The 21,909-nt window shown below is 38.0% G+C and overlaps 2 protein-coding genes across 9 annotated transcripts in view; one reads left to right on the plus strand and one right to left on the minus strand.

Annotated features, from left to right (window-relative positions):
* Nucleotides 1–1,703: 1,703 nt before the first annotated feature.
* LOC121854157 (glucose-6-phosphate exchanger SLC37A2-like) lies at nt 1,704–15,427 on the plus strand. Of its 8 annotated transcripts, none has more exons than XM_042348587.1 (5): nt 1,704–1,747; nt 2,254–2,375; nt 4,720–4,878; nt 6,362–6,546; nt 13,051–15,427. In XM_042348587.1, the coding sequence occupies exon 5, from the start codon at nt 13,396–13,398 to the stop codon at nt 14,686–14,688; it is 1,293 nt and encodes a 430-aa protein (XP_042204521.1). In that variant the 5' UTR covers nt 1,704–1,747; nt 2,254–2,375; nt 4,720–4,878; nt 6,362–6,546; nt 13,051–13,395; the 3' UTR covers nt 14,689–15,427. The 8 variants fall into 8 exon arrangements, with proteins under 8 accessions (XP_042204521.1, XP_042204523.1, XP_042204522.1 ...); XM_042348588.1 differs by having other exon boundaries at nt 1,746–1,781; XM_042348589.1 differs by lacking the exon at nt 2,254–2,375 and having other exon boundaries at nt 1,723–1,747.
* The window catches only part of LOC121854158 (adhesive plaque matrix protein-like), a 9,281-nt gene continuing 2,796 nt past the window's right edge, over nt 15,425–21,909 (minus strand). Inside the window, exons 2-3 of the mRNA XM_042348596.1 lie at nt 18,419–18,769; nt 15,425–17,101 (exon numbers count right to left, since the gene is read on the minus strand). Of these exons, the coding sequence (XP_042204530.1) occupies nt 16,763–17,101; nt 18,419–18,769 (690 nt within the window). The 3' untranslated portion in view covers nt 15,425–16,762. The remainder of the gene's footprint in view (nt 17,102–18,418; nt 18,770–21,909) is intronic.

A 21,909-nucleotide genomic window follows, 5' to 3' on the forward strand; every position in this document is an offset into this window, starting at 1 on the left:
GCTTGAAAAATATATCGTCACCCTCGTCTCATTATATTAGCGCTAATTTAATATAATAAATAACTAACCTAACCTAATATACAATATGTTAATGACATGGACTAAACCAGAAGTTGAAGAAAAGTATCCGCTGTTTAAATAGTCTTTTATTTGGGAAAATATTACTGTGTATGGATCCTCACCAGAGAGGCTTCATGTATAGGTACAGTATATTCATGAAACTCTACCAACATATCAGAGACTAAAAATTTTAAACATAAAACAAAATGATAGTTGTTTTAGATGTGGTAAGATAAAATATCCATTACAAATATTTTACTTCTGCTTGCCTTTATGTCTCATGAGTCAAGGGCGTAGAAGCCTAAAGAGTCAATGGTTTATGTCATCAAGTTATTGGAAGCTCCAACAACTTGTCCCTGAATACGAATTCGCAACTTTCGACTTACACCAGGTACCTACTGTACTGCTAGGTGAACAGGGACTAATGGGGGCTAGGAAGTATGTCCAGACAACTTCCACCGGCCCGGGGCTGATACATTGAGCATCAGAATACAGTCAAAGATTTTTCTTCATAGAGGTCTCTGGCAGCAGAATCGTTCTAAGATCAAGGAGTTCGTCTGAATAGGAACTAGAATCGTGCAATCTGAGCGAGTCCGTTGGAAATGAATAACTAGCTGCTGCACCATACTGTATAAACTGTGCCTTATGGGTATTATGATTACACACAATGACAAAAAAAAAAGATTTTTTCCCCTAACAAGGCAAAGTAACAAAAAAAAAGTTGAATCAGAGTTTCCACATCTTCTCCAAACATATACTACTTACACTAGCCTGCCAGGGCCCCCAGTTTGAGAAACACTGGGACCCTACACACAAGTGAAATCAGAAGGTTGTTATCAAGTGTGACTATACCAAACATCACATATTTCCTGTTATAATAACACTTGACAGCTTTACTAGCACTAGAAAATAAAGTTCGTAGCAAAGAACAGACCAAAATATGATAGGCGGGTTGGTCTAGCTTTTGTGTCTTAGAGAACCATTATTCCTCCAGCTATGGCGTCAAGTAGCATAGTAGAAACAGATTAAAAGCTGGATATAGAAATATATAGCTCCAGCTCAGAGGCGGATCTAGGAATATCAGAAGGGGGGAGGGTTCAAGACATTATGGGTGGGGGAGCATGGGGAGCACAACTAGCCCACTCAGCTAGGGGGGGGGGTAAATTTTTTGAACTCTGACCAATATCATGGGCATTTCAAGGCCATTTGAAACCATCTGCACTTGATATTAGAATACATTCTGAAGTTAATAGTAATTATATTTTACTTTACAAAAAAGCCTAAGTACAATACTGTATTAAAGAAAAAGTATTGGAATTTTCTGATGATAAGAGAAGGGTGGGACTCCCAGGCCATCCCCCCCTGCAGTTAACAAGCATATTATTATTAAGTAAAGTAATTAATTACAAGTTTTGTTAAGGCCCCGCTTTCAGAGAGCATTTATTTTATAGTTTCCTCTAAATTCCAACAAATTACATTTTCTATGATGGTTAAAATAAACCTGAAATATACAACAAAATTATCAATGTACCTTTAAATAATATACGTAATATACATATATAAAATACTAAAATATAATAATTTGACTTTAATAGTATTTTAATGCCTTTCTATAGTTGGTGATAATAATATATTTTGTTATTGTAACTTGGGAGGTAAAGGAGGTTCTAGTGAGAGAGTTAACAAGGTAGGAGGAGGTCATTAATACAACCAAACTACCTGTAACTATTATATCGGCTTCCCATATTGTACTACCTACAGTATTAACTAACATATGGCTACACTTTTTATCACCTGGATTAACTTAAGATTTTGTGACAGTAAAAAAAAAATCTGGTCCAAAACTGATAATTGATTTTATTGATGTTATTTACCTGAGTGAGTGATATGTATGTACTGTACTTGATAGTTTTACCATTTTTGATTAATTTATCACATATTAAGGCTATCTCCCATGAGTTGAGAGTTAGTACAGGAAAACTGACGAGGTTTTCAGTTTTAGGTAAAAAATTTCCTGTTTTGTATATGTCAATTACTGTATCTTATTACTGCTGTACCTTGATTAAATAATACCTGTAGTATTAACATAAGGTATTATATATGCTTTATATAGAAGTTAGCAGTATAGCCACTGTGTATATATATATTGTCTTATGCTTTATAATGTTTCAAGCTTTATGTCTTAAATTTCAGGTAAAGTTTGTAGGAGTTAAATCATTAGGTCGCAGTACTGTATAGTCATTGTGATAAGGTTCAGCTCCTGGTCGCATTCACATGTAGGCAGAACTAGATACTGTACATCCAATGTGTCACAGGTAAATCAGACAAGTATTGTTCTCTGTAGCTTAGTGACAGCAGGCTACCCAGTTTAAAGCCTAATTTCTCTCCAGTTCCGCTTCGCTTACACACACTCCTAAAAAAAATTCCTTGTGCACCTTTTCTTGCCAAGATAACAGCTGTTGCTTTGTCACTACATGGTAATAGGTTACCCCACACTTTTGGCCGGAGCACCCAATAGTTTACTTATTTTATTACTGACTACAGGGGTATGAAAGGAACCCAATCCTCCTTTTAGGCCAAGAATAGAATTTATGGCCATTTGCTTATAAGGTGAGCACTGAGCTATGGATACTCACACATGCATGCACCTCTCAGTAGTCTCACACCCTCTTGGGCTTTCTCAGTCACATTAACCGTGCACTTTACTGTTAGTTAGCTGTCCTCTCCCCAAACCTTTGTTACCTTAAACACCAGGCAACTACTGTAGTTGTAGAGCATTTTTTAATTGATCTTTCAAAGGGTCTTAAGGTCTGAGAACTTAGCGTCTTTGTATGTTTTTATTTCCACCGTTGTGTTGCTACTGCATCAGTCCGTACAGCACAAGAGCATAAAGTTTTGCATTGCATCTAGCCGCATAGGGCTTCTGCATGAATTTATTATTATTCATTTGTGTAGCTTTAGCAGTTGATTTTCCATTTAGATTTTCTTATACATACAATGTTCTTAACCCTTAGTGTGTATGTACAAGTTGCACAAAGGTTCACAAACTGTACTGTATGTAGGCTGAGGGTAAAACAAAGAAAATATGTGTTGTTGCTTAAGAATTAATGCAGCATACCTCAGGAAGTTACCAGATGTCACTATCATGCTTCTTATTGACATGAGTAGAAACTATAATACTGTATACTGTATGTACAAATTTGGGGGGATATTAATACATTACTCTATGAATCTAGAAAGACAAATGTGGTTTCCTTTTTTTTTTCTCCAAAGAGTCTTTCAAAACCACAGCTCCGGAGTGACTTCACTTTTGGGGGTCCTTTAAGGTTGTCTGCTGCTAGCTATGCAACTGGCACACCGATCATGGAAAAATAAATGACCTCTAAGAATGGCCAAAGTTTAACTACAGTACAGTATATAGATGCAGTTTAACAGCTTATGCCCCAACCAGTTTCCACTGTACATTATAGTCACCATTCAAAACTAATATCTGTAGAGGAAGGCCAAGAGGTCGTGTGTGTTTAAAATAAAATATGGTGTGATAATTATAAGAATGTATGGTTTGCTCTTGAAACAGATACTGACTGTACTTTACAAATGCTGTACAGTACTGTACATGTATTGTACTACCTAACTGCCTTACTGAATCCTGCCTACATCAGTATGCAAACTGATACTGTACTGTACTGTATTTCAGATTGCTCTATTCATGAGCATAAACTTTTATTACAAAGAAATATGTAAGAATCAGTTAGAGTGAAAGTGAGAGTTCAGAGTGTCTAGTATGGTGTGGGGTCCATCGCATCACGTCCACACTCCCGTTGCCTTTATCACCATCATTTGTTGTGGCTTGGTCCTTTGATTATTATCGCTCAGAGCCACCCTAGAAAAATTCCCACAGCCGCTAATGTGCTAACTCAATAATTATAGGTTTGGAATTGTCGGTGTGAGGCTCTGGGCGACATAATTCTTGCCCAGACTCTTTACTCACATTTAATTTTGCTTTTATTTTATTTTAATTTTTAATTTTTTGTTTGTTTTCAAATGCAATATCCTGTTTTTTATCTCCTGTGTAATATTTACAATGTTCAGCTGGTGAGTCATTAGACACTAGGCTTTGTTATTATGCTGATAATGTATAGAAATTGCTTTTATCCATTACTATAGAGAAGACACTTGTTACTTGGTACAAAATATATATAAAATTCCAATGACTAGATTTATGGGCCTATAAAGTTTACCATTGTTAGGTACTCCTCTGTCTGAACCTGCCACCATCCGTAAGTGTGCTGTGTTTTGCAGCGGGAAACATAATCTGAATATATATTGGGATAATGTACACGCGCTCCAAAAAGTTTCTTTACGATTTTGTGTCAGAAGACATGACACAACGGAGGAAGGACGAGTGTATCCAATTGTTAAACACTGTGCACCTGTGAGATTGGTTGGCTCTTTATTTATTTCATCAGCCAGAGAATGAGATTTAATACATGGAGTCTTCATTTTTTAATATTTGTGATAATTATTTTCTTTTTACCAATATAAGGCAGATAATATACCGGGTAGTTGCTATTTATGCACTCCTTATTTTTTAAAAGGCAACATTTTAATATTTGACAGTATAAAACTGGACTAATTTTTAATCATAAAATATTTCAGAACACACCTGGAATGATACGAGCATACATCCCCCGCTACCGTCAGGTCGAGGGCGAAGGTGGCAGGAGCCATTATGTCTATGTCCTAGAAGTTTGCTATGTGGGGCGTGTTCACAAGATAGAGAAAAGATACTCCGCATTCCACAGTCTTTACAAGGAGGTACAGTATGAGCCAGATAGTTCATTATGCATAATTACTGTAGATCCAAGGAACCATCTCACAAATATAGTAGTTCTCTGAATGGTAATTTAAGTACAGTATTACTATATAGAAAAGTTCATCCAGCATTTCAGTCACTGCATACTGTACCGTACTGTACTTTATAGATATTTACAGCAGAATTATTAAACAAGAAGTATTTTTAAGTTTATACAGTGAGCAATATCAACCATAGTTGTGAGATGACTCTGAGGAACAAACCATGGTGTACAGTAGTGGGAACAACTACCAAAAACGGAATAAGCTGTTACAATTCCCTTGAGGATGCTAATTAGGCTCGGAACAAAGCTGACTGGTTCTCTATAGCCAGCATGTCAGCTCTCTATATTGAATCTAATATGCTCTTAGATATGAATTCAAAACAGGGATTTACACGGAAATAAAGATGAAATTTTTTTGGAATGTTGCAGAGCCTTATGTTTCAGTAAGCAGTATGAGATCTCCTGCTGACTGTCTCAGCCAAAAAGAAATAAAATAAAATATATTGATTTATCTGTTTTTTTCCTCGAGTTTTGTTTGTTACTGTATATAGTCTTGTCTCTTCAAGTGACCCGTAGGCCATAATATAGAGGATTGAAATAAGAAATCGTGTCATTCTCTGACTAAAAGGAACATACGGTAAACCTAAAAACTCTCTCTTTTCCTTTGTTGGATTTTCTGATGTGCGGCAAAATACTGTACGTATAGTAAAAGGAAACGAGTTTTATGACTGAGGAATATAGTCAAGAAAATGAGTTGAGAAGTTCAGCCTAGCATAAGTACCTGTTGACTCATTGGCTACTGAAAGCACTTCTGGATCAGTGTTGGAGTTTTGTTTAATACCCATGATTTACCTGGACAAATATAGTACAGTAGCTGGAATTGACACTGTTCTGACAAGTCACTATCTCTGCCTCATAGGTCTTTTGTGTCTGTGATTCTCATCTTCTTTGTCATGAAATGTAATTTTATACTTCAGTCTATAGTCTTTATTCTCTTACTGTATTACAATTGGCAGGTTTTATGTTTTTATTAACCATCCATCTTTGTGTTCTTCCATCTGTCCATCCATTCATCCAGCTAAGTGTTTCTGGCAGGTAAGAGCATAGTTTATATAAACATTTTCTGGTATGTTGTGGAATCAGTAAAAAAATATTAATTCCACTGTAAGTAATTTTCACCGAGTTGCTGATGTGTCTACAGCATTTTGGTACAGAAATGGCTTAATACTGTGAGAATTAAATTGCATGTAACCCAGGTTTTTTTCTTCTTTCACCGTAGATGGTGTTCAGGACTCCCGACTAATATTAGAGTACATATGACTGACCCAAAATTATTGTATATAGTACTGTACTGTACTTTCATGAGTTACTATTGTTACTGACAGAAAGCAAACTATTGATACAACTCTACTTACTTATTATTGTATCTCTCTCCTTTTCAGTTGCGAAAGGTCTATCCAACTTCAGAATTTCCTCCTAAACGTCTTCGGAACACAACGCCCAAAGTGTTGGAGACTCGTCGAGCAGGCTTAGAACTCTGGTTGCATACGACTCTACTACTTCAGGCAACTCCACCTGCATTATTAGCATTCTTGCAAGTGCACAATTACCAGCCTCCACATCAAGAGTAAGTACAGTACAGTAAATTATTGTTTAAAAGTATTTATGAGAGAATGTCTTGTTTCTAATGTGCTTCTTCGATCGAGTGTTTATTTTGATGTCGGACAAACTCCAGAAACTGAGAACAAGAGGCTATATCTGACTGCTTGATTTTTCTCACCATTTGATTAAGAATGTCTTCTGGCATATCACAGATTCGCTATTTCGCATTATCATTTGACAGTGACACCTGCCTGGCCTTGGCACAACTGGTCTCATCAAACAGCAGACAAACAGTAGACATGAAGCACAGCTTGATATAGGTCTACCAATAGTAATGCTTCATACAATGCCTCCCTAATGCTTTTGTTTTGCTGGTGGAATGATCACTCAGCACCTAGTCTGGCTTTTTTCTAACCAGCTTCATTTAGTCCATAGTTTTATTTGCCGCTCCAGGGTGAAGTTTAAAAAAATGGTGTTTGAGTTTTGCAGACTTCATTGAGTTATTTTTCAGTCCTTTTGAACAAATAACACATCATGAAAGTTAAAACCTTCCTTTAGTTGTCAATTATATGAACCCAGGTTTAAGGTATGATTTATTGTGTTCTTATCATGGTGTTAGCATGCTGAGGCAGACTGTGGAAAAAATCACATTGCTAATAAATGAAATGGTCTAGTACTGTACTGTATTGAATGAAGTTAGATAATTCCTATATATATTATACAGGTATCCCCTTATCTACCATATTCTGTTTTAATGATGATGTATTAGGACCACCCCCATTTCTATGATGTAAACAATCTGTATGAATGATGGTCTGGCCAAAGCACTTTACAGTCATAAAACACAACAAAAATCACTTCACAGTTACCAGTACAGTGTGAATGTTAATGATGTCCTCTCACTGTATGGTAAAAAACACAGATGATAAGTAACAACACCAATATTAGCCGCTAATCGTTGAATTACGTGATCTTGGCCATGTGCGATCACCATATAACATAGCTTACTACTGTAGTGCACCAGGTGGGGACTAGGCAGTGCTAATGTTGACAACATGGGATGATTTATTTATTATTTCATTTACACCTGCTGCCATGAAAATTATTTACAGTTATAAGTGTGCTTCATTTTTTTTTTACATCGAATTGATGTATACCAACCAAGCCTGTCACTTGTAAAACTAAGTTGTGGTGGAAATGTGAGAAAGGTTCCAGTGGTTGTTGATTGTAGGAAAAAATGGCACAGTTGAATGATATCTACAACATCAATTATTTTGATGAAGAGTCACAGTACGGGTTTGAAATGTGGACAGTCTCAACATTCCCAGAACACTGCATCTGAATGTGGTGTAACCTTGACCTCGATGGATCTTCTGAAGTAGTATGATTTATTCTTACTATTCGAGAAGCCCTACTGATCTGATCTTGACACTCGGCCTCCACTTGTGAAGTAGAGCGGTCATTTTGCACGCTGGGACATGTCAAGACATGGCTTCGATCAACAATGTCAATTGAACGCTTGTATGGATTATGGATGTTCAGTGTGCATTGCCAGAAGGTGTTAGATAGAAAAAATGCCTTCATAGAAGAAGTGGTTGATCGTTTTGGACCTGACGAGCACCGCCTGCAGGATTTATTTTACCATTGAAACGCTGTTAATTTTAGTGATTATTGATTTGGTGATATCAATGATAAGTGATATTGCTGATCATACATTACTCGAAAGTAACTCAATTATACTTGATCGCACTTTAATATGGATGTACAGTATATACTGTACTTGTTTTGTGCAAATAAATGTCAGGTCTTTTCTTGCTCCCCCCCCCCCCACACACCTGGAAAAAATACTGGAGATGCCCATGAGGGAAGGGTGGGAGGGTAAAGGTGGGAGGGTAAGGGGGAGGGTGGGTGGAGTGAGATACAGGGGAGGGTGGGGGTGGGTAGAGATACAGGGGGGGTGGAGGTAAGGTAGAGATACAGGGGAGGGTGGGGTGGAGTAGAGATACAGGGGAGGGTGGGGGGTAAGGTAGAGATACAGGGGAGGGTGGGAGGGTAAGGTAGAGATACAGGGGAGGGTGGAGGGGGGGTAACAGATACATGGTATAGTATACATCTTCGTTTCAGCTGAACCTTGAGTGTGGAGGATATAGTTTGTTACTCTATGTATTATTAGTTTCAATATTTTATTAACCAAAATGAGCCAGTAAGAAACAGGCTGCCTTGAAACTTAACAACAAACTGTAGCATTGTACCAGACAGTTCCTAGCTGTTAGTCGTATTACAAGGTTTTGTTTGGTGCTGTTGATTTACGTGTAAGTTAAACTATGTTAGGTTGTGGTGGTGATTGTAAAGTAAGTTTGTGTCGAGGCTTGTTGGTGTAAAGTGAAGGGTATTACTGCGCTGTATATCCTGCTGCTGACTGAATGTTATGGTTATTATAGTTGCCAGCGTTTTGGTGATCGATAGCCAGGAGTGAGAATATTTTGTTTGTTGTCGCCAGGTTTTATTTTGATTGGTCTCTGTAAAACACTTAGTGTGATTACTTTCTTTAGCTTGACCTGTTTACCAATCTTTTTTATATAGATTTAAGACTGTGACTGACAATAACGTATATGTTAAAGGTGAGCGGGTGGGTAGCCCTGTTTCATTTCTTGTGGGCGGGTAACCAGCCAGTAGGATAAAACCGGACGCTCACGCTGGTGGTGTGTGTTCTCCACCTCTACCATACAGGTGAAAATGACAGTATTCTGGCAAACACTTGTGTGAACAAGTGTGGCGAAACACCTGTTAGCTGCATACAGTTCCCACAGACTGTCAGGATCCAACTACCCCGCAACGTGTTAGTGAGATAACGTGGTTGGTATGTTTAAGAGTGCGTGTTTCTCATTGAACTTTGTTATTCTTATACTCAGCTTTTGTCAATCTTTTATTAAGCTAGTTTGACAACGAATGTGACTTAGGAATATGTGATGTACTGATGAATCACTGAACAGGTTCTGTAAGTCCACGGAAACAGAAGCTTGCTTTCGTAGCTCTGATAACTAGAATTATTTACACTTTTCTCTATTGAACCAAGTGAAGAGATAGGTCACTTTTCGTGGGAACTTTATGGTGATGCAGAAAAAAATCCTCGACCCTCGAATCCATTTTACAGCGTTCATTTTTCAACATTAGTATACATTTTTTTTGTGACTTCAAGTACACTCATCAGCGGGGAGATTAACTGCTTATCTTTTCCCGTTTGTTTTATGAGCAGGAAAGGGATATGTGCCACTTTATTACTGGCCGCGTACATTATGTGACTCATTTGACACTACTGTGTGATTCACTTTATTGACACTGCCACGTACAGTGTGACCCACCTGACCGACACTGCCACGTACAGTGTGACCCACCTGACCGACACTGCCACGTACAGTGTGACCCACCTGACCGACACTGCCACGTACAGTGTGACCCACCTGACCGACACTGCCACGTATACAGTCTGCTCACGTGACTGACACTGCCACGTACAGTGTGACTCACCTAACCGACACTGCCACGTACAGTGTGACTCATTGACCGACACTGCCACGTACATTGTGATTCACTAATCTCTTGGATCAACACACTTCTCTGCCATGTACAGTACATCATGTGCCTCGGATAAACGCATAATGAAGATAATGAAATAGATCACGTGAAGATTAAACACCTTAGCTTATTTCGCCAGATGATTAAACTTGCTAACCTAAGCTAATCTAACATATTAACCTCACTTAATCTAACTTAACCTCACTTAATCTAACTTAACCCAACCCAACGCTCCTCTCAAGTTGGTTGGGAGTGTAATCATGAAGTGAAGGGTCCCTAATCTTCACATGATCCCAGGAAATATTTTAAGGATTTCCGTTGTGACATAACTCGTGTGATGATTCTCTGTCTGGGAGCAAGATGTAATATTAGTTTACCCACACGTGTTATAGATCAGACACTTTTACCTTTTCGTTTTAAGTAAATTAATTGAATACAATAGTTAACCCGATACATAATCACGGTATAAGGAAGTGTTGCGTTGTTTTATACCTGATATTAGGTTATTACTAAACAGTCTCGTTCAAGATTCTTGGAACACTGCTGGAGACAGCTGGCAACTCAAGGCTGTTTGTTTACTATAGTACGTAGAAAAATTATGAATAAATTTAAAGGTGATCGCTGATTGGTTACTTATTTCCCCGTTGCTTAATTTAATGGTAGGGGTTTGCTGTTTCGTATTATATACTACGTAATATAGTAAACAAGCGGCCTTGAGTTGCCAGCTGTCTCCAGCAGTGTACGAAGAATCTTGAGTGGACTTTTTTAATCCGCTGCTTCTAACCAAATATTTTAAGGTTGTTTGTCGTAATCACTACCTACACTCATTAGCGTATTTAGTACCGACTGGCAACACTTGTGTGGAAAACTGAATTTACATTACGAAAGTTACCAAGTATCATCATTAACACGTTGGGAAGTTACAGATACAGGTGGGGCAGATGTATGAGTGAATATTTGTTCACTGTTTTGTCTACTTAGTGATCCTGTGACTGTGTTGTGGTCTACCCCATAACCTCACCTGACAAGTCATAAATACGCCTCATATATATTTATATCCCTTCGCTTTATTTCCTCCTATGTTCCTATGAAGTTCACATACTGGTAGAATTTTTTAAATACATTTCAGTAATTTAATGATGGATCGTATTTGTCAGCTTAGTGTTGAATAAATGAACCATAATTAATGTAATTTTCACATGGAAGTGACAGTTAAGACTTATAGTTGATCCTTGAGTTACGTTATGTGGTCATGGTGGTCAGGCTTCCCCCACCACTTGCCTTATCTAATTCAAAGTAATCACGAGCTCAGGTTATCTGTGCCGAGATACAACAATACACAACCCCAGCGAGTGTACTAGCTGGGGTATTGCATAACTAATGTATGATCGATTATCAAAAAGGGTGGACCTTATTAGACACGGAAAGATTATTGGACAAAGAGTATTTACAAATTCAATTGATTATCACCTTGTAAATAAACGAACTTCTTGTTGGTGACTCAATATAGCTTTAAAAGAGTGCATTCATGTCGACAGATTTACTCTTAATGTATTTTAAGGGTTTTCAAATCCACTACACCTTTCTGCCACATCACATAATGTAGTCACAAAAACCGAGCACATGCGATGGTGACAGGCTGCCACTCATAACCACGTTCGCTCTTACACATGCTTGAAGCCACGTCTACACACGCTCTCACTCTACTGTATACGCATCTCAGTGACGTGTTGTCGTTTTTTCAAGCACTGAGGTCAATAGCCACAATTCTTCATTTTTTTTGCAAGATTATGAACATTTTGGGGCCATCTGGACTTTTTGTCATCATGATCTCTTTTGTTGCCCTGTTATTTTTTTTCATTAAATTTTATCAAGTAGATTTTTGTTCATCATAATTGTGAAATAAATACAAAGTAAATGTAATTGGTTTTAGAACATTCAGTACAGTTATTGTCAGTAGCTTTGGATTACCTGAAGATTAGACACCACAGCTTAACGTAACTTAACCTAATCCAAACTAACCTAACTTAATCTTCCCAGAAAGCATTAGGGCGGTTAGTCTTCAAGTGAAATGAGCTGGGGTGTGTAGTCTTCAAGTGAAATGAGCTGGGGTGTCTAATCTTCAAGTGAAATGAGCTGGGGGTGTCTAATCTTCAAGTGAAATGAGCTGGGGTGTGTAGTCTTCAAGTGAAATGAGCTGGGGTGTCTAATCTTCAAGTGAAATGAGCTGTATCCATCCCCTGGCACTCTGGGTGTGTGGTGGTGAGCAGTGGTAGGGGACATCACGGTTTTGATTTACCCAATAGCTGTCATAATTACTACTGCTCACCCACACAAGTGTGGATAATGACCATAAAACGTTAATGGCGGCGATGATGATGATATTTGGATGACTGAGTTATCATCATATTTATACCACCTTTATGACATCAGCTAGCAGTAACCACCAGTGTTGAGACTAAGATAACAGCGGCTTCTTGGTTTAAGCCATAGCTACGTTCTTGAAGGTGGTTGTGTAAATGAGAGACGCGTAAATTGAAAGCAATTCCCCCCTCCGTGGCTCAATCTTGTCTTTATTTTTACCATTTAACACCATTGTTTACGTAATTGGAGTTTATAGGATACACACAATAAAATAAATTTTAAGTGAACTTTAGATTTATTCATTGTTGTATTATTTGTAAGTAGTACACATATGCAACAAAAAAAACGATTGAAAATATACGGCCTTTTATTGCATTTATTGAATTCTAACAACAAAAATAGAAAAATGGCTGCTGCTGCTCTGTTACTGTACATCATTTTCATTTCTTTTCTCATGGAGATAAGTTTGCTAGTATACTGTATGTGACTGATATCTGGACATGTATGATAATTTATGGATTCATATTCCAGCTGGGTAATATAGTTTCACAGTTTTGTTGAATACTGTATTTTATTTCTTGTTTTGCAGATGTGATGATAGTGGGTATGAAGGAAGTCCATCTCACCAGCCAGTACTTGTCTACCCCCGTGACCCTTACTTAACAACACACAACGACACCACTCCCACACTCACCAGCAGTGTCACCAAAGGAGTTCTTACGGCTCTTTATGACCAGAATTTTCGCATGCCTTCATGAAGCTTGTTATGAAGCGGAGTCATTCATGTGATGAGTTCGTCTACGTATGTGACTTTGTATTGTTGCAGTTTCAGAAGAAATTTAGAAATTTTTGTCTCAAGTTGAATGTATGATTGTTATAAATGAAGACTAATTACCTATTAACATAAGTAGATACAGTACTGCACATCCTCATAATGAAAATGGGTGGGTTTCATTTAAAGTTCTGGCAGTCTGTGGTGTTTGGACTATTGTGGTTGGCTTATGGTTCAACATACTTTCTGCGAAAGCCACTTGGGGTGATCAAGGCAGACTTAGAGGTTGCATTCAATGTAAGTTCAGCCAACCTTGGCTGGTTGGATTCAGCACTGCTGTTACCATACGCTGGAATCTCCCTAACTCTTGGGTCTCTAGGTGACCGCATAGGGTCACGTATAACCCTAGCAGGAGGTCTGATTCTTGCTGCTGCTGCTACAGCTCCCATGACTGTATGCCAGTCCTTTACCTCCTTCCTTGTGCTATTGGCTTTCAGTGGAGCCAGCCAAGCACTGTGTTGGCCAGCATGCTGTTCTCTCTTGGCCTGCTGGTTTTCGGATGCCTCACGAAATTCAGTGTTTGGATTATTTGGCACTTGTATCTTTGCTTGTGGAATGGCTGCTACAGGTCTGACAGTATACCTACAGGCTGTTTATGGTTGGCGTGGTGTATTTGTGCCTCCAGCTGTGATAGTAGTCATCTTGGGAGTTATGGTGTTAATATTAGGTAGAAACCCAGATGAAAGGGGCTTGGTAGTGCCAGGTCGGATAGTTAATGAGCAGAAGCCACACAACAAAAAGAGCCCACAAGGTATGTCCATGTATTCAGTATGGAGAATAAGTCTTGTTCCAGAGGTGTCCTTAGCCATGTTCTGTGTCAAGTTTGTACGTTATGCTCTCATGTTTTGGCTCCCTCTCTATTTCCTACGTTCACTTAATTACTCACAAGTCAATGCTGGCTTGGCATCCACCGCTTTTGAAATAGGCGGTGCAGTAGGGAGTGCATTGGTTGGCATAGTGGTGGATCGTTGGATGGGGGGTCGAGCCATACTAGCAAGTGCTTTAGCTATTTCTGGATCTGCTCTAGTTCTTTTAGGATTTATGGTCACAGTGTCTTGGGGCCCAATTTTCCATGTAATATTCCTGGCTCTTGCTGGTGCTTTCAACTGCGGCCCCGACATTCTTCTGTGTGGCTCGGTATCTTCTGACATTGGCGAGCGTGAAGGAGGCGCAGCGTCGGCAGTGACGGGGGTAGTGAATGGTATGGGGTCCCTGGGTACTGTGCTGGAGGGCCCGCTCGTGTCTTTGGTGACAGCATGGCTTGGATGGTCTTCTATGATGCCCCTTATGATATTTGTCTCGTGTGTAGGGGCCTTGGCCACCTTCCGTGCTAACACTCTCCTCTCTCATAGTGAAGGTTGGGTGAAAATCTCAACTACAGAGGATATACCATAATACAATACCACTTATTTAGAAGTGTCATGATACCACTTATTTAGATACCTTGTCCTTGATACCACTTATTTAGATGTACCATGATACCACTTTAGACACCTTGATGTCAATTATTTAGAAGTATCATGATACCACTTATTAGATAGAGTACCTGGTTACCATTTACAGTATTTAAATACCATGATTCCACTTATTTAACGTGACCTTTCTCTATTTTTATTTTGCTTTGTATATTACTTGCACTTTGATTTTGTTTACAGTGTCCACCAGCTGTGTCTGTAACTGTGCACATATGCTTCTGATTTTATGCATATTTACGTTAAAAAATTTTAAGCAGAGTATCAGCTAATTTACAAAGAATTTCAGTTAATTTATGGATACTGTACAGTAATTGTATTGTTGTCAGTTTTCATATAAGATTTGTATCAAAGATTTGTAAAATACATAGCCACGAGGATTACAGTGCTGTAGTAACCAGTAGATAGTACAGAACTGTAGTTGTATATGTGATAGTACAGTATAGAGATTATTTGCTTGTCTGTTTGTATGTAAACTGCCACTCTTGTTCACCTGGAAGATTAGATGTGATTGTGATAAACACCTCTGAGTAAGAGTTATATTTTGTCGAGAGTTGTGTTGTGTAGTTCACCTTTCCTGAAGAAATATAATATACCTGTACTAAATATAATTGAGTTTGTGATTCTCATTACTTTAGATGAAATAAATAGACTTGACACAATATGGATTTGCTTTATTACAGAGACTTTCAGACTTTGTTATATATACTGTACCATACACACCCTACCAGAGTCCTACTTTATTGTTATGATTCAAATACTAATACAGTAGTGTACAATATATTAGTTGGATAGTTAAATTAGTGTGTTAGTAAAACAGACTGTACTGTTGTTCCTATCAGCATCCAACCTATCTTTTGACATGAAACTTTAAATTATTTAATTGTAACTCAGACATTCTTCCATGGCAATTACAATAATAAGATGATAACCCCTTGTGTATGGGCTTCCCTCTGACATGAATGAAATTGTCTGGTGTTAGCCAAATAATATACAGGGGTACTGTATTAAAATTGGTGTTCCTGTAGTTAAGGGGGTTAGACAGTTTATTGTGTATGGCAGCATGAGTGTTATCATGCAGCAGAGATACTGTACTGGTAAATATCTCTCAAAGTTTGATATTGTGAAGAATATTCAGCTCAGCAATGAAACTGTTACGTATAGATATTTTTTAAAGGCCAAAATTCGATTTAAACAAGAAACTTAGCAGAAGTAAGTTTTTAGTAAAATTAGGCACAGGATTAACAAATTTGGTTTTGAAATTTAATTTACTTGCACACTTTGATGTAGACAAGGGAAGCTTCTCTGGTCCTTAAGTTCACACAATAAATTAAACATTCACATATATATGAAGGATGACTTTAGTAGGATATAAACTATTAATCAGACATTTGAGCCTTTTTGCACAGATACCAGAAGATTAATGAATGAACCTTTGATAGTTTAATCACTCTTATCAATACAGTATGTGTGGATTGAAAGTCAGGGGTTAATGAACTTATTAGAGGAATGTAGAATATAAATAGTGGTCACTTTATGTAAGAAATGTTACATCAGATTTTTCTGAGAAATAAATACAATATTATATTTAAAACATATATTATCATCATTGTTTATGGTCATATTTCACCCTTGTGTGGGTCAGCCATGATCACCTGATTGCAATTGTTAGGTAAAGCAAGAATGGGATGTCCCCCCCCCCCCCATCCCCACTCACCTTCACAAACCCAGTTCGTCAACCCAGAAAATACAGCTGGGACCAGGGGATGGGTGCATGCATGTTGAAGCAAAGTTTTATGGCTGGATGCCCTTCTTAACTCCGCCCCACAGGGTAGGAACAGCTGGTGAGGCAGGGTCACAACTCCCAGGGTTATTTTAGTTAGATATGAATGTGTTCATTTGTCACTGTTACTAAACTCTATTGTTAAATAATTATTATCTTTCACTGTTATGAGAGACTAGGCTAGTAGAGTTGACAAGTTAAAAATAATAATTTCTTAATAATGTGATCCATAGAGAGGTTCATGGTGCGCTGCAGGATGGTAGGTTGGTCTAGGCTTGTACACAGGTTCATGTCTGTAGCTTGGTTCAGGCTTATAAGTGGGTCTTGGCTTGTATACTGGCTTGTGCTCTGGGTAGGTCGGCGTTCCTTCGTAAGTGATTGTGGGGTGATAGCCGGTCTCATCAGAGTAATACTTGACAATCATGCGGCGACCGTCGGGGAGATCCACAAAGTACTGGCCTTCAGTCCGGTAGCCCTCTCGCTTTTCTGAGTGACCAAAGTTTGTGCCGTGGTAGTTGTCAGCCACACCATACCCAAAATCGTATTTTGTAGGCTGAGGGAGAGCAAGTCTTGTTATGTTGAGAGTATATGATTAATTTGAAGAGTAGAGAACACTTGTTAAAGAGGCTATAATACTGTACTGTATTTTGGATGCAACTGTTCAGCCATTCAGCTTTTCAAATACTATACCTGTAATAAAAAAGATCCTGCTACTAGTAATATATTTTTAAAGTTATCAGCTGCACTTACATAGTCTAAGTATAGATGAATGCATGATAGCCGTCCAGGAGGTATTAAGCAACAGTTTAACCACAGCGGTGTGAGGCAATAATTCCAGCAGGTACGGTACTTAAGAGTTACAGTTAATTATAGGAGACAGAATATTTAGTAACATATTATTGATGCTCATTTAGACATTGGTAATAGCAGGGTAGAAGATAAGTGCTAGGTGAAGTGTAGCTTTAGAGGTGCATGTGTGGGTGAGGGAGTTGGTGCAAGCCTTCAGAGAGAGAGTTGCTTCTGTAGGGAGAATTACAACAACTCAAGGTTTATAAAGTGGCAGTGTTTAGTGGAAAAGTTGTAGTAATTCTCAGTATAGAAAGCAGTGCCTGGAGTGTTTTCTATAAGGATAATTATGAAAACTGAAGAAGGTGCTGGAGAGAGAGAGAGAGAGAGAGAGGACATTCACAAAATGTTTCACTTTTTACTTTTATAAATGCGTTGTATTCCATTAAAAAGAAGTAAACAGTTAGTGCATGAAAACTATATCCTCCCAGTATACAGTATGTAAATAGTTATAAAGATGAAACTAATTACTTGAGAACTATGAACTATTTGTGGATATTTTACGAGCAATATAAGAAGTCGAGTACAGTACTTTTACCATTAAGTATGTTTACACTTACCAACGATGAGTATAAGATGCTTATAATCTGTGCTAAATAAAAATGTATTAGTAAATCCTGAAAGAGAAAGTAATAAATGTTTTTATTTAAGTATATCATCTGAAAATAGAGTCCAGGTGAAATAAGGAAATCTTTAGGGGTATCTCATGTATACAAGCAAAGGGGGAAGGAGAAGGCAAGGAAGATTGCTTAAGAAGAACATGATGATGGGGCAAATATTACATGATGATAATAATAATAGTTAAAATGATAGTCAATAACAAAGTACAGTACAGCAATGGTAATAAACATAACGATAATAACAATAAAAGGAACAAAAGTTAAGCTAATAATAATGTTATGTATCTAGAAAAGAAGGAAGGGCAATACCGTAAAAGAAAACAATGAAGAAAACATGAAATAAATAGTAAAGAAGATGAAAAAGTATATTAAATAAGAAAACGTATTCAGCACAGACTACTTACTCCATCATGGTATACTGGGGCAGGCTTGTACGAGGGTGTGTAGACGGGCTTAGGAGTGTAGACAGGCTCGGGCGTGTAGACGGGCTCCGGCTTGTAGACAGGTTTAGGAGTATAGACGGGCTTGTAGAGTGGTTCAGGCTTGTAAGGGGAGTAGGTTGGTCGTGGTGCATAGGTGGGTTTGGGTGTATAGGCCGGAGTATATGTAGGCTTTGGCGTATATGATGGGGTGTAGATGGGCGTGGGCTCATAGTGGGGCTTGTAAGTGGTAGGGTGGTAAGGGCTGCCAGTAGGGCGGTGATGCACGGCCTTGCCCATCACTCCCACCACCACGATCATCACCAGAAACAACACCTGAGGTAGGAAGAGCTTGTGTTACAACAGCAAAGTCAGCATTACTCAATGAACATTCATAGTATTGGTTGAGAGGTTTCATGTGGTGACAAATATTACGTTAACATAAATTTGATTCTATTGATATAATATTGTTAAAAATTCATACAGAAATAAAGGAGGTAATTTATAGGACTTTACAGGAAGATGCTGAGAAATATTGGAAATGAATTTAAACATTGACTCTGGTTATATATTTGAAATAAAACCCAATTATGACTGAAAAGGTACAGAATATATTAACTATTTATTTAATTTTGATATATTTCTTATTTTATCATCCTGTTAATATGTGACAAGGGTATAGTTAATGTGACATGACTAGAGGTAATGTGTGATATGGCAGTGTAAAGGGGTCAGAGCTCACATCTCGAGGTCACTCACCACTAACATAACTGTGCCTAGGCGCTCATCATTCACAAAGTATTATCGTTACCTTGAGTATTACCCATATCCTCTTGTATCGTTGTCTGTCATTTGGTTAGTCTTTGTTTGATAACTAAAGGAAAGATAAAGAGATCGAATGAAGTGTATTATGTAAATTTATATCATTTTGACGACAGACATAAGAACACAAGAGTGAAGGAAACTGCAGTAAGTTTGTTGTTCCAAGGAACAAGACTTAAAACAATAAATATTTCCGTTTGATGCCCAATCATTACTTATAATGTAAGTTTCATAAAACACCTATCAATATCTGCTTTAGTAATGGTTTATACAGTCAATTTAGTTCAATTAAACTATTTTATACCATACATATTCTGTGATGTTCAAGAGAGCCTCTTCATTGAAGCTAAAAATATTTAGCTCAATAAACAGCATAGTTTGCCCTCATTTATACACGTTTTCTTGGGATAATAAATCGTTCTGCCATCACGGTCTCGCTGTGGCAATGCATTAAAAATAAAATACAGTAATGACTTTAAAGGAGTTATATTTCCTTATTTTATATTCTTTGAGTGTTTCTCGATGTTTTTATACTGTTATTATTGCACTTCAACAATGCAGGTCTTTAAACGCGTACCAAGGTTAATGATACACTAGTCCAACAAAGTGGTTGACAAAGTGGTTGACAAAGCACCTAAAAACAAGGCGTGTGCATGGAGAAGGTGCTTAGCAAATAAGAATAATCGTAGTGTTAGGGAATATATTAAAAACAGACACCAAGCAGCAAAAGTCATTAAAAAGAGTCAAAAGAAACTTTGGAGGATTCATAGTAAAGAGTTTAAAGAGAAATCGTAAATTAATAATAAACTGTTATGCGGTCCTTTTTTTATTGAAGTTTAATATTCCTAAAAGTATCTGATATGTTTGAGTTGTGTTCCTCTCCTTGTTCACAGTTGAAGACGCCGAGTGACAGACAGGTGTGTGTCATTAGGAAAATTAGTGCAAGAAATGCTAGTGTGACGTCGCCTTAGAACAATTACAAGATGTGGTGATAAGAGTAAGTATAACTGACACTTGAGTTGGTGTCTCCATCCATGTTTACACGTAGGAAAATATATATACATATATATTTTTTTACGGGCATTACCCCACCCGGTCACAGGTCTTCTTTAATGAACGACTTCAACACCCGGGGGGCGAAAATATTATAAATAAAAATAGTTATGAGACCCTGCAATTGTGTGTAAATGAGGCAGAAAGTCAGAAAAGCAACCCGGGACTTGGTCACATATGGCAGCAGGGTCTACCATTAGACAACACATTATGCTTCCAATATCTTCCCAGACGGCAGTACCTCCCTGTTTGATAGCTGCCTACAACGTAACTTTCTGGATGAACACAGTAGATACGTTAACTTCATATAAGACCTACCATCATCATTATCATCATCTCTGTAAAGTAAAAATCTGTGATGATTGTGACTGAAGAAATCTTACGAGTTAGTTTTCAATCTGGCTCGGAATAAAATCCTCCTGGCAACGTTTTTCTTATAGTATACACATAACTTGCATTTAATTACTGTATTATTTCAGTTTTGGTCATGTGGGGAATCATAGGAATTTAGGTTAAATATAGTTCCTAAGGTTAGTTTAGGTTACGTTAGGTTAGGTTAGAAAAACGTAGTTTGAATATCTAATTAAAGGGATGAGCGAAACTAAAATTTTACCTAAATTACCATGACTTAAGCACTTTAGAAAAAAGAACGGAGGCATCTTAGCTGACGAGTTTGTTTTGTGTACAAAGTTCACCAAATTGTGGTGAGTGAAGAACGCTGACCTCACCCATCACCTTCACCCACCACTCTCCCCCACAACCCACCACCTCCATCCATCACCCTCACCCACCACTCTCCCCCACAACCTACCACCTCCACTCATCACCTTCACCCACCACTCTCCCCCACAACCCACCACCTCCATCCATCACCCTCACCCGCCACGTCCGCCCACACGTCGCACAGCTCCTGGAAAAGTAATGGGAGGAAAGGGGGCGGTCTATAATACTTGGTTAGGTTAAGGTGGTATTTTTCCTATAGCCGCTTTGGTAGAGGTACACTGGAGCGGGGTGACACTAGGTAGAGGGAGAGGTAAGTGGATGGCCTGGTGTTGTCAGTACGTACACACACACATCGGGTAGTTATTTTAATTTTGTTTTTTCTTTGCAATACTTTTTATGTTTGTGTGTGTGTCGGAAATTACACTTACAGTATACTAATAACAGAAAACCATTGACATAAAATTGTGCTTCATTAACTCGCTTTCTACTCGGTGTATAGATAAAAAAAAACTGACGCTGGATTTCACGACCAAGAGCCAATTAACTTGTGCAATTAATGATAATACAGCATGTAGTTTATTTAGTGAGTGGGAGGCATTGTTGGGGGAGTGTTTTAATGAGTGAGTGATGGGTAGCCTACACTTGTTCTGAGTTAAATTACTTTACTTAAACCTTTGTTGTTGTTGTGTGTGGTGGAGTATTAATTTACCAAAGCAGATAATATATGCAGTATATTACCAGACTAACTACAGTGTTTATTAGAGAGACAGACTGGTGACAAGAGGCGGGCAATGTTGATTTACTTTTATTATTTGAACATGTGTTTATATTCTGTACTAATGCATAACCTAACTAACAACTCTCTGTCTTTCATATTC

The sequence above is a fragment of the Homarus americanus genome, unplaced genomic scaffold, assembly GCF_018991925.1.
Source record: "Homarus americanus isolate GMGI-L3 unplaced genomic scaffold, GMGI_Hamer_2.0 scaffold13581, whole genome shotgun sequence".
Taxonomy (NCBI): domain Eukaryota; kingdom Metazoa; phylum Arthropoda; class Malacostraca; order Decapoda; family Nephropidae; genus Homarus; species Homarus americanus.